We start from the raw sequence: 13,433 nt of genomic DNA, 5'->3' as shown, positions 1-13,433 counted from the left end.
GTGTCATAACCAACAAAAATAAAAAAGAGCATTGTGAATAGTCATTTAGGTAAAAAGTTGGCCTCTCTTTGACTTTGAACATTGTCTGCGTTCTGCACTGTTTTCCAAATGCCAAAGACCCATGGATTTTTGTAGATCCCTTCAGGAATCTGTAAGCATCATAGGACATATAAAGTATGCCCAGGAGGTGTGTCAGCAGACCTGCATTCTTCTCACGGATCCACCGTGTATTCGCTGTGTGGTTGTGAGGAGTTTTGTCTGTCATTTTGTTTCTCTGTTTTTCATCTATTTATCTTATATAATGGCGATCATAAATCTTGTTATCCTTGCCTTTCATTATTCTGAAAATGAGTTTTAAAAAACTCTTATTTTGGTACTGAAATATTAGAAAACATTAAAGTGCAAGTTGAAATGGTGCTTGCATTCAAGAAATAACCTTCTTGTTTTAGATTCTTAAAGTAACATTTAGATCCTGAAGGTAAGCTGGATGGCGCTGGCTCTTAGAAGTCTTAAGTATTTGGAGGATACAATATCGACACTACTTTCAATGAAACTGATTAATTTTTAAAAAGGGAAAACTGCTTGTTATGAAAAGCAGTAATGAACCTCAGGGGCTTCGTGCCACGGTAGGAATACGAAGCATGGCTACTTTGCACCTCTTTCTGCTGAGCAGTATTGGACATGAAGTGAGGTTTATAGAGCCACATATTCTTCATTATTGCTTTTAGATTGCACCACTGGGGGTGGATTTGATAGATTTGGAATGAGAAATAATGGGTGTAATTAGGAAAACATTATTTTCACATTTGAGAAAATTATTTCAAAATTTTCCAAATGCATCAGAGTTCTGTATTCTACAGAATAATTGAAGCTGTCAGTGTTTTTCTGCTTTTGCTCCTGGATAACTTGGGTCTAAGAAATGGACTGGGGTGGGTAAAGGAGTTGTCAGTTCTAAGATAGGTGTGTGTAGAACTAAGCTGACTGACGCTGTAGGATCACAGTTAGCTACTTAAATGAGAAGGGGAGCAGCTAGCCTTCTTTTCTTTTCCTTTGTGTTTAAGAAACTACTTTTTTTCCTGCCCTAGGAAATGGTAAATTTTAGACAAAATTTGTTCCTTTAGAAACTTACATTAAGGTACAGTGGTGTAATCTAATATGAAAATACACTTGTTGAAAATCTGAAATTACTAATTTTTGTTGCCAGTGCAGAATCCGTGTGACTCCTTTCCCTTCTCTAATCCTGTGCTTTATATTTGTCTATGTCCGTGAATAATATTGTTTCTGAATATTGCCCTCACTAATTGTTTCTAACTTTCTCTTTCACACTTTCTTCCTGGATTTGCCGTTTCCTTCAGTCTCACCTCAAGGTCAGTATGCTTGTCCTAAAACAAAGATATGCAACAGAACATTGTATACTAACGTTGCCTTGAATTCCTATAAGCAACTGAAATGATGGAACTTATCCCAGGAACGAGATGTCTAGAAATTCAGTTATGAGTGCAGAAAATGTCATGAATCTTAGATTTATCGGAAGAGTGGATTCATGGTTCTGTGCTTCAAAAGATAGAGTGGTCAGAAAGCGAGAATCAGACTGACCAGGTTTGGACGGAGAGAGAAACGAGGATGAAAGGAAGCCACTAGAGGAATGAGGAGGTGAAAATTATTGCCTTAATTTTATTATATTTTCATCCAGAGACATTCTGGCTGTTATATTTGCAGGCAAAGTGCAGCATGAAGGAGGGAGGGAACATTGCCACAGTCTGTGGATTTTTATAAGAACCTTTGAATTATTTCACGTACACAAACCTACACATACCCTTTCAGTTTGGGGTTTGTTTTGTGACTCTGCTGAATGGTAGAACTGGTGGTGACGAAAACAACCACCAGTCCTGCTGTTCATGTGTCAGAGGCTCAGTGGGAGAAGCTTTACAAAAGGTTTTATTTCAGTCGATCTTCCCAGCAAGTATGTAGAGAGGTTCGTGAATTTCCACTTTTTAGGCAAGTAACACAAGTACAGAGTCCATTAAGTAACTCTAACTCATCTATCTTCATTAGTAAGTAAATTAGTAACGGAAGCTGGCAGAAAACAATCAGAAACATGCATTTTAAATGTTATTTATTTTGCATATGAGCCATGGCAATGTAAATTAAGGTGTGAGAATTTCTGATAGGGTTCAGAAAGTATTGTTAATACCACATGCGTTTTACCTACCAGCTATTTTCTAATAATAACAACATCATATATGTTTACTGTTTATAAAAGTACTTGTCAGCATGTGGGTTACACAGGACAGATTGTTATTCTGCTGAGGGTCTGAGATTAGGGAACGTGATTTCTACATCTAGGGAGAACCAACTAGTCAGTGGTGGTACTTAGATTTGAAGCCAGATATTCTCGTTTCAGCCTCAGGGCTTTTTATATGATATGCCCTCTAGCCCAGGAATCAGAGTCCCAGATTGCTCAGGTGCTCTTAGGTAGGTTTCTCATCTGTCGTTTTCCCGTCTGTGAGATCGGAGTGGTTCTCTAACATCTGAAGGGTTGTCGCAAACTTTGAATGAGTTAATGCAGATGGCGCTTGGAACAGCGTCTGGCACTAGGTGAGCAGTCAGTAAATGGAGCTGTTACGATTACTCCTTTTTGCTTTTTTCATGGAGTCCTGTTCGGTCCAGGACACCATAGTACGGTGCCATACGTTTCAGGGTCTTTAAAACACTACACTGTGCTCTTGACTCCTGCCACTATTCATAGAAAGTGGAAAGCTGTGTATGTTATGTGTAGAAGATGATAAAAGAAGCCGTGTCCCTTCTGTAATGACATTTTCAGACTCTATTTTTCAGGTGCTGAAACTTCTATTCTAGGTAGAAAGATGAAGTTGAGGCTTTTTTTGGGAAAAACGTTCTCTTTCCCAAATCTCTCTCCCTGATATTTCTTCTCAGTGCTTGACGAAATTTCTGAAAAAGTCTTCTTACCTTTGACTCTTTAAAAATAAGCAGTTTGTTTGGGGTGTATGTTAAAAAAATAAACTTTTGTTTCATAATTACTTATACGAATCTAATTCATGAAGGGGTTCTTAACCATCCTCTTCCTTCTCTCTACGTATCAGAATGTCTCTCTTCGCTCATCCTTACCTTACATTTGTCAGTGGGACAAATGTCCCAGCTCTGTTCCAAGGCTAAACTTCCTGTTCATTCCTTCCCTCTGACTAGTTTTCAAAACCTTGTTCCATAAATTGAATCCTCCTTCTCCTTATTTCCCTGTTTCTCTTCGCTTTCTTTCCACTGACTCTCCCAAACATAAAACATATCCTGGTTTTCCCCATCCTTAAAAAGACATGGAAGCAATCCTTCCAGTGTCTTTTCGTTGGTTTCAATTCACTACAGTATCTTACTTTTACCTTTTCTTTTCTATTTATTTGCACAGTTTTTGAAAGAATCATTATGCTTGATGCCTCCACGTTCACACTTCCCATTTATTTTCCAAAGCAATATAATTTGGAATCCTCTCTCAGTGCTGTGCTGAAATTGCTTCACTGGTACTCTGCCAAGCTTAGTGGACTTGTCTGTCTCGGGCCTACCGGCCTTTCTGGGGTGTTAGAATTTTGACTCTCTCTCTTCTTTTTGGAGCTCTGCTTTTTAATAGTTTATGTGACATTGTTTTCTGCTAGCTCTCTTACCACCTTGTTGACAGTTTTTGGCCTGTTTTGCTTTTCTTCTTTTACATGTTTCTTAATTCTTGATGTTTCTCACGTTCTTTTAAAAAATGCCTTTTTCATCTCCATTATTGGTCACCTGACTTGTTACTACCAAAGACTCAGTTTTGTTTTGTTTTTTAAACATTTTATGGCCCTCTACTTTGAATAGACCATATTCATTATGGAAGAAATCTTAACAGTATTTGCAATAAAAGTAGCAAGCAAGCATTTTAAAAGTGATTTTCCAATTTTCTACTCTAAATGTTTTCTCCACATTGTAGTAAAGCAGTTAGGGTACCACTTAAGTAATTCCACGTCTGACCACAATTCAGCTTTAGGAGAAAAATATCATGAAGGCTTTTGCCTTGTATTTGGAGGACTTTCCTCTCTAACTTAAGCTTCGAGGGCTCTCATAGTTTTACTGGGAAGTTTTATCACTTTGTTCTGTGTTTTGATTTTTGCATGACAGATTTTGATCTAAATGTCTCCAAACAAAACCTTATGAAAGGCTCCAGAAGAATTTGTCCATGGAAGTCATTGGTGTAGACATAATTCTCTGAGTTACAAGTTAGATTAATTATAATATTCTTAGCTGATTCATTTTTAGTTAACAGTAAATGCCATTAAACTATACTTATTTCTAAATAAGTTTATTTTTCAAGTAATAAAAAATATAACAAGTTTTGTTTTTCCAGTGGCAAGGATCATTTTGGCTGTAATATATAAAAAACCCTCTTGTCATTCCAGATTGGAATTTAGTACTTTTTTTTTTTAATATAGAAGCATTTCACCATTTTAATTACAGTTTTGCCAAGTCCAGTTGAATAACTCATCAAGAGAATATAATTTATTGATGGTTTGAGATTGAATTGGACGTTTAGACTACTTCACTGTGTGACTTCGGGCAAGGTGCTTATTCATTCAGTGTTTGTTTTAGCCTATTTTGTGTTAATAGTGACAGTTACCTGCAGTGTTGTATTTTCGTGTCTCCACTGAGCTTTTCCATTCTGAATGGATTTGTTTCTGCTCTTCCTCCCCTGCCCTCCTCTGTCCGTCTTTCCGTTCAGTACAGAGCAGAGATTTCATTTAGAGTGACGATGACTAAAGAGTCTCACTCTGTATCCTTAAACACACATCTCTTTAGTTCCTGTTCAGTGACATTAGCCCCAGAGAATGAATACAAAGAACGAATTCCATGTTTAGATGAAAAGACATGATTCAGTCCATAATTCATCTTTGCTTTTTATTATATAGCAACACCTTTGGCTAAAGGCAAGACATTCAGGAAGTTAGGCCTATAAATGTCATCTCTTTCACTCTTAGATGTAAACAGATTAAGCGCAATATTATTATTACCCATGTTTTATTTAGCAGTGGCCTTTGCAGACCTGTCTTCATGACAAATGTTTGGAATCTGTGGGATGCTTCCTACTAATCGTGTTAAGACCAGAGTCCCTGTATTGTTATGTAATAAAATTGAAATACTTTATGACTTGCTCAAGTACATTCCTGTTGTTATAGTCTGTTTCATCTAGTTTGTTGAAAGAGTTCTACATTGATTTCTAAAATCAAACTAGGTCATACAACCATTTCTCTGCACATTTTAGAAAACCTTTTTCATTATTGACTGATGCTAGTCACTAAAACCTCATAAGATGTCATTCACAAAAAGAAGTCTAGTAGAATTGTGAGGGCTTAGTTATTTTCTTACTTTTCAGCCAAAGTGTTCAGGGCTCTATAGGCCAAGAGCATTTCTGACCCTGTGGGATCTATTTACAAGGAGTTCGACGTATGGGCAAGAGTTTATCGTCTGAGAGAATGATCTGTTGTTAGTTGCATTTTTTGCTTCCATTTGTCATTCTTTTGGCGTTCTTAAATACCTTTGTTGTTCAAGAGTATATTTCCTAATTTATTTTCCTCTCAAGCAATAATATTGCCTGGAGTTTTTTGTAGTAGGCCACATAAGCACAGTGTAGCCACACCTCTGTTAACTAACTTCTCCTAAAATAAAATAGTGTTACTGTTTTGGATGATTCATTGATAGAAATAAGTGTGTGAACACAGACTTGTGCTGATCTACCTAACTCTTCCACTGAAGAGTATTGAATTTCACGCCATTATGCGTTGAGAAGTGGTAAATGTTGCTTTTCTAGATAGCAGTCGTAGATAACTACCTGGTATTCTGTAGATGAGCTAAAGATGGCAAATTCAATAGAGAAGGGAGGAAAGCCTAATGTTACAATTAGTCAAGATTTGAGTTTCTGTAGGGTTGTCAGATTTAGCAAATAAAAATATGAGATGCCCAGTTAAAATTGAATTTCAGATATACACTGAATATTTTTTGTATTAATATGTCATAAATATTGGGACATACTTATACTAAAACATTATTTGTCGTTTATCTGAAATATGAATTTGACTGGATATCCTGTATTTTATCTGACAAACCATGATGATGTAGTTTGGAGATAAAGCAACTTTTATAGAATGTGTTGAGAGGAGACCTCACCACAGGCTGTCATTACCTGATTTAAAGGATGTTAATTAAATATAGACCATGGTGGCTTGTATGGTCTCATTATTAGTTCGGTTTATTGATGCAACTCTAAGGCAGAGTTGAATGAATTCTAACTGTTGCATCCTCCCTTCGATTTGTTTCCAAAAGTTTGGAAATCTGATTATATCATCTCCCTACATAAAGTCTTACACACTTAGGATAAACTGCACCTTCCTTGCTCAGCACGATATAATTATGTGGCTTTCGTTTACCTTTGGCTTCCTTTTCCTTTGTTCTGCTGCTCCAGCTTTAAGCTGCAGTCATAGTGAATGTGGCTTCTCCCAACGGGACACGTTCTCCTTTTATCAGGGCTTTAGTCCTGCTGTTCTCTCACCTAGTCACCTTTGGAAAGTTCAGAGGTAGATCGTTTTCCAGGAAGCTTTTCCCGATCATCACGACCACCCCTGACCCCTTTTCTGGGCACTTTCTTATAGCACTTAGTATACCCTGTATGTGCTTGGATGCCTGGGAGGTGTTTGAGAGCAGGAACTGTTTTTATTCATGGATTGATATTTCTCATGCCTGGTACATGAGAGAGGCGTTTAACCAAATACTTGTCTACCTGATGAGTAAGGAGCATGTAAAGAGCTTCACAGACTCTCAAAGCATAAACAAATGTAGATCCTCGTGCATTCCAGAGCCCATGTTCTCCTGGGCAGTGCCTTAAACATAGTTTTTGATTGGTAATCATGATTCCAGTCTGGTGAAATGAGTCTTCTTTACCTGTGACCTAGCACTGGGTCTAGTTTTCTTATCTTAGCGTGGAGGCAGTGGAGCTGGATAGGGGGAAGTAGATAGGATGATCTGTTGCTTAAGCTGGGGCCCTGGATCTTTATGTGACTGTTTTATACACATATATATAGCTTTTTGAAAGTTTCAAATATTTAATAACGGTAAAATTAGAGTTGTATTACAAATCTTTCTTAAGTAGCCATTCTGCAGTTTCATAGCATTGATGTCAAGAGGCTGTTTTCATATTTCCAGCAAAAATCTCTGAATTTTGTTTCCTTTTTCTGCCATTTCACACTATCCCATGCCTATTTTGGTTTGCTTTGTGATTTCGTTGTGCTTCATAAAGTACACGCTTAAATACTTGCTCCCAAAGCACCCTGGTTAACAGCTCGCTGCCATTGATGGGAGGAGCACTGCAGTGTTGAGGGGACTGTTTTGCAGCAGGAACTCTTGCTGGTTCTCAGGTGTTTTTGGAGGTCAGTGAATAAACATTCTTTCCTGTGCGTATATATGAAGAGCTTGATTTTTCCCCCCTTATCCACAGGCAAGTGAAAGACCAGAATAAGAAGGTAGCAAACCTGAAGCACAAGGAGCAGGTGGAGAAGAAGAAAAGTGCGCAGATGCTGGAGGAGGCCCGGCGCAGGGAGGACACCCTCAGCGACAGCTCCCAGCAGCTGCAGGTGGGCAGGGGGCCGGGCCCTGGGCGAGCAGGTTCCCTCCCCGCTTGCACGTGGCTCACTCTCCATCCTCTTCTTCCTCTCTTTCTAACCCTGCCCGCTGCCTTCCTCTCAGACCAGCTGTTTAGCAGTAAAGGGATGGCCTTAAATAGAAAAGGCAAGTTTTATTCCACAGCTTTGTTTGGAGACCTCAGCAAAGAAGAAAGTCTGTCTCCTCAAGGGGATCCCGCCTCCTTGGTAAGTTCAGCGTCCGTGTGATGAGTGGGTCTGTTGAGCTTCAGGTGGGCAGCGTAGCGATGGGCCCTTTTCCTTCATTGAAGCGTGTTGCCGGTCTTGGTTTGTGCCTGGCTTCCTTCTTTGTTCCATCTTCCTTTCCTCTCTCCCCCCACCTTTCTTACCTTTTCCCCCCCTCCCTCTTTCTTTCTTTACTTTTAAAAAGTTTAGTTTAGAGAGTGTATTTCAGTCATACAGGATGTATTAAAACATACTTTTTTACTTCACTGGAGACATAATCGATGTTTGGACCTAATTATTCACAAGACTAAGTTAAACCAGACTCCGTAACAAGAGTAGCAGTGACCATGTAAGTGCCAGCTGTGTGCCCAGTGCTTGAAACCAGGGCCTGGTCGTTCACTGTTTCTAACCTTCGCTAGTCCAGAGGGGCAGATGCGTTTTGCACATTTTACAGATGAGGAAATGGTCTCAGAAATACTGAATTACTTATACCTACATGCACACAGCTTTCGTAGTGGCTCGGCTGTGATTTTAACTGAGACTCCCTGGATCTCTCGCCTGTCTGAATGAAAGTTTAAGTTTAGAGAATGCCATAGACGTGGTGGAAATCTCTAAAACTCCTGCCAAGACTGCTAGCCACTGCCAGGTTGTTTTTCTCTCATTATAGTTTCTAATTGGTATGATAGTGTTTATGCCACATTGCATAGCCACAGAAATCTTTACTGGAGAGATTTGGAGGAGTTATCTGTTACGTAGAAACCATTTTTAGGCTTTATAACAAATTCATTTCTGAGCTGAAAACCTGACTTTTTAATTCCGTTTTTCATTCCTCTTGTATATAACTTTGATTATAAAATACATACTCTATAGAAACAGTATAAATTTCCTCAAATACATCAACTTTTGAAAAAGCAGCATACCAGTTTTCCCTCACCCTTGCCAATAACAGTTGATACTATAAGTTTTCTTCCTCCATTTTTATTTTTTAGTGCCAATCTGATGGGTGGAAAATATTTAGTGTTTGTTTTAATTTATATTTCTCTGATTACCAGTGAGGAAGAGTATTTTTTCATGTCTTACGTTTTCATTTGTTTATTAATGTACTTAAATCTATCTCTGTCTTCCATGGTGGCTTTTTCCCTGTAGATTTTTTGCTTAGTGTATCCCCATTTTGAGAACATATAAATATTTACCTATAAATATTAAGTTGTTTTGGGCTTTCATTTTTAACCTTTACTTTTTTTTTTTTTGCGATACACGGGCCTCTCACTGTTGTGGCCTCTCCCGTTGCGGAGCACAGGCTCTGGACACGCAGGCTCAGTGGCCATGGCTCACGGGTCCAGCCGCTCCGCGGCATGTGGGATCCTCCCGGACCGGGGCACGAACCCGTGGCCCCTGCACTGGCAGGCGGACTCTAAACCACTGCGCCACCAGGGAAGCCCTACTTTTTAATTTAAATAATTTTAGGGTAGTTTGTGTTGTGAGGGTCTTATTTTTTTCTTCATTGCTAACAATTTCACTAGAGTATTTATAGAAAATTATTTCACTGCTCATAAGTTTGAACTGACATCTTTATGGTTTATGAAATTGTTTAATAATTAGGCTGTTTCTAGGATTTCAGTTCAACCTGCTTTCTGGACTAGGATCACATTGTTTTTAATTATAGAGAATATTTATTTGTTTTATAAGACAAGCCCTTCTTTATGGCAGCGCCTTACCCGTTTCATCTGTCTCATTCCCCCCACCCCCGCCAGGTAATGGTTTCTGCTACCAGTCTGTCTTTGTAAACCGAAGCGTGCCCTTTTAATCTTCTCTCAGGTGTTACAGTAACACCAAAAGTGCTTTCATAGGTCATCTCTTGTTTCCTCTTTATATAACCCGACAGATAAGTGAATCAGATTGTTTGTTTATATATTACATATAGACAAAACGAATTTAGAGTGGATGAGTGACTTTTCCAAGGTGTCTCAGTAAGTGACAGATATTCAAGTTATGAAAAATGATAGCTGATGGACATATGCAAGATACACATGGATGCACTTCATTCAGATATGTGAAAAGAGCACTGGACTACAAGCGGGACACTTTGCATCTGATCTCAGCTCTTTTACTCACTAGCTCTGCTACTTGTTTCTTAACTGTGTCATTGCAAATGACAACCCAGTGGTGGTGAGTATCCCTAGGACCCTATTGTGATCTCTAAATATGAGTCCCCGCTGAAAGACACTAGGGATTCTTGGAGAAATGGCTAATGGTAGAATCCATGGGGGAGTAGGGGAGTAGAAAAGCAATTGTTTGAGGATTTGTATTTTTAAAAGTTCTCATTACCTGAATTTGTTTTTGTTTTAAATTTCTGAATGTACATATGGGTCCATTACTGATGTTTTCATGAAATAGGTGAAGTGAAGAGAAGGAATTATTGTAGTATTTCCAGTATGGGCATAATAGTAATTCGAGGATTAAAAAATATTTTTTATCATGTTAAAAAGAAATGCTTTATAACTAATGTTTTGAACTTTGATAAGTAATGAATATTTAATCTTTATCAGATGCCACCTTGGCTCCCAAAGATTAATTATGCTTATCATGTTAATAAACACACAGTGTATTTTCATTTATTTGTGAAGAGTAAAGCTTGGTTTAAACTAGAAGGTTCGTTTTTGCCTTTCGTTATTCAGTGACTACCAGTTATGGTGTTAAGTTCATTGGTGACCTCACTCTTACTGGTTACAGTTTGTCAGAAAGCAGTGGTATTACTTTTTCATTTAACTTTCTTTATTCTGAAGAATAATATACATTTTAAAAAGTACATAAAGCACACACACACACACACACACTCACATGCACAGTGTGAATAATACATGTAAAGTGATTGTCTCAAGGAATTGGAATACTGCTGGCATCCCAGAAATCATTTATGTATTCCTTCCCAATCATCATTTCTTCCCTTCCTTCATTATTGTGACTTTTATTGTTCTTTGCTTTTCTTTACAACCTGTGTATATATTTTTAAAAAGTATAGATTCGTTTTACATATTTTTGCTTTACGTAAATAGAGTGATCATATTTATTCTTCTGTGGCTTCTTTTGTTCAACATCATGTGTGAGGCTTATCCTTGACAGTTGTGCGTAGCATTTGCACATTCGTTGTCCTTGCTCTTCTGTGTGTTTTTTCTTTAATTCAAAATTCCATGTTTTAGTTTGAAAGTGTTCTGAAAAGGTATCTTCATTTTGTTCTGATTTTCCATTTTTAAAAATACTTCAGGTGGAAATAAAAGTATTTCTTTTTGGCATAAAGTGAGTTTCGAGATAAGTTGTTACTTTGTTCTTGGCTCAACGTATTAAAAGTGTCCTGAAGAGACTAAAGAGATACCTTACATATGAAATGAAAATGCTACCTGAGAATAGAGGGAATCGCGGGATCTCACAGGCTCTAAGCACTGCTGCTGTTTAGCATGGCCTTAGTTGTGAAGGCACTCGACTGCATCCTGTTTGTACTTTCGTGATTTGAACAGTTATTACTATGATCTACATTAACTAGTCTCAAACTTTTTGGTTTTAGAAGCCCTTTTGTGCTCTTAATAATTTGTAAAGTCCCCAGAGCAATTTTTTTATGTGGGTTGTAATTCTCATATACATATGCAGGTACTCACTGCCCCAGCTCTCCAATATCTCGATGTATCTAAAGACACATCTCCAACAGTGTAAAGATACATATACAGCTGACCCTTTAACAGCACAGTTTTGAACTCGAGGACCCACTTATACCCCGACAGTTTTCCGTAGTAAATACTACAGTACCACATGGTCTGTGGTTTGAAGCCACGGGTGCAGAGGAACCTCATATGCGGAGGGCTGACTGTAATTATACTCAAATTAAGCCCCGTGTTGTTCACAGGTCAGGTACGCAAGGTTATTTGCAGTATTGTACTAATTGCAAAGTATTGCAGACAACGTAATTGCTTATAGATAGGAGAGCGCTTGAATCCACTGTGGTGCATCCGCATTGGAGACTGGCAGCTCCAAAAAGGAATGAGGGAGATCTCTAACGAACTGATGTGGAGTGATTTCCAGGACATCTTGTCAAGCCGCGGCGGGGGGGTACACGAAAGACTGTCTGTAGTATGCTGCTCATTATGAGAGAACACACATATATCTGATCCTTTTTGCCAAAGAAAACAGGAACAGTAAGCTAGAGACCAGTTATCTAAGGGAGTGGTTGGGAGGGGATTAGTAGAAAGAAGGGGAAGGGGATGGGGGTGGTAGGTTTGAGCAGAAAGTGACACTTCTCTTCACCCTTCCCAAAAACTAGATAAAACCAGTCAAGGTGTGGGGTTGGGGGAACCCCAGAAGGAGTACAAACCCTAACAGATGAAATCCAGTTTTATAAATGAGTAACATAACTGCCCTCCAAGGGGTGGGGAAGAAGGGAACGGACCTAAGGAGGTTTGGAAGCCATTTTCTTGAATACTGTGAAGCTAAAGACAGAAGAACTGTACATAAATGTTGTAATAATAAAGAAATATATTGTAGGTAATGAAGGCTGAGTCTTTTCATTATTCAAGGAAGAATAATGAAAAAGCACCTGGGGTGCTAGACGGGAATCAGAAATACTAGTAAGAACTCATGGTGTTCAATTTATATGCAGACAGGGAGGTACAGAGATGCTGATGTGTGTCTGCAAAATGCATAACCTCATGCCCATCATGAGAAAATACCAGGCAAATCCAAATTCTGGGACTTTTTACAAAATAACTGAGCAGTATATTTAAAAATGTCAAGCCTTTGAAAGACAGGGAAAGACAGACTGAACACTGTTTTAGATGGATTGGAAGACACTTAGAAGAAATGTCAACTAAATAACTAAATGAAATGTGGGATCCTGGGTTAAATCCTGGAACAGATAAAGGACATTAGGGAAAAACTGATGAAATTAGAATAAGATCTTTTTTTTTTTTTTTTAATGCGGTACGCGGGCCCCTCACTGTTGTGGCCTCTCCCGTTGCAGAGCACAGGCTCAGTGGCCATGGCTCACGGGCCCAGCTGCTCCGCGGCATGTGGGATCTTCCCAGACCGGGGCATGAACCCGCGTCCCCTGCATCGGCAGGCGGACCCTCAACCACTGCGCCACCAGGGAAGCCCAGAATAAGATCTTTAGTTTGGTTAATAATATTGTGCCAGTCTGAATTTCCTAGTTTTGATCATTGTGCTGTGGTTATGTAAACTCTTTACAGGAGGCTAGGTGAGGAGTGTATGGGAACTCTGTACTATTTTTGCAACTTTTCTGTATGTCTGTAAATAGTTCAGAATTAAAATTTTATTAAAAATAGTCATTGACTCTATATTTCCTCAGCACTTATAATCACCCACTTCACTTTCCCATCTCCTTTAAACAAGTGAGTTATGAATTTCAGAAACATCTTACCACCAAACGTAATGATACAAGATAGATATCTTGGGCTTTTTTCATATACCATTTCTAAATTTGCAGTGCAGATATTACTGTGTTCTCCATATTGTTTGACATCCTAAAGCTGTCAT

At 38.6% G+C, this 13,433-nt stretch overlaps 1 protein-coding gene across 6 annotated transcripts in view; it reads left to right on the top strand.

Annotated features, from left to right (window-relative positions):
• Positions 1–13,433, top strand: part of ERC1 (ELKS/RAB6-interacting/CAST family member 1) — a 393,002-nt gene that overhangs the window by 163,569 nt on the left and 216,000 nt on the right. For all 6 annotated transcript variants that reach the window (XM_060024063.1, XM_060024061.1, XM_060024060.1 and 3 more), the window contains one exon: positions 7,526–7,661. In XM_060024063.1, the coding sequence (XP_059880046.1) occupies positions 7,526–7,661 (136 nt within the window). The remainder of the gene's footprint in view (positions 1–7,525; positions 7,662–13,433) is intronic.

This window comes from Delphinus delphis, chromosome 11 (assembly GCF_949987515.2).
Source record: "Delphinus delphis chromosome 11, mDelDel1.2, whole genome shotgun sequence".
In the NCBI taxonomy this organism is placed as follows: Eukaryota; Metazoa; Chordata; class Mammalia; order Artiodactyla; family Delphinidae; genus Delphinus; species Delphinus delphis.
Note: the sequence above shows the minus strand (reverse complement) of the source record. Positions and strands in the feature narration are given on the sequence as shown.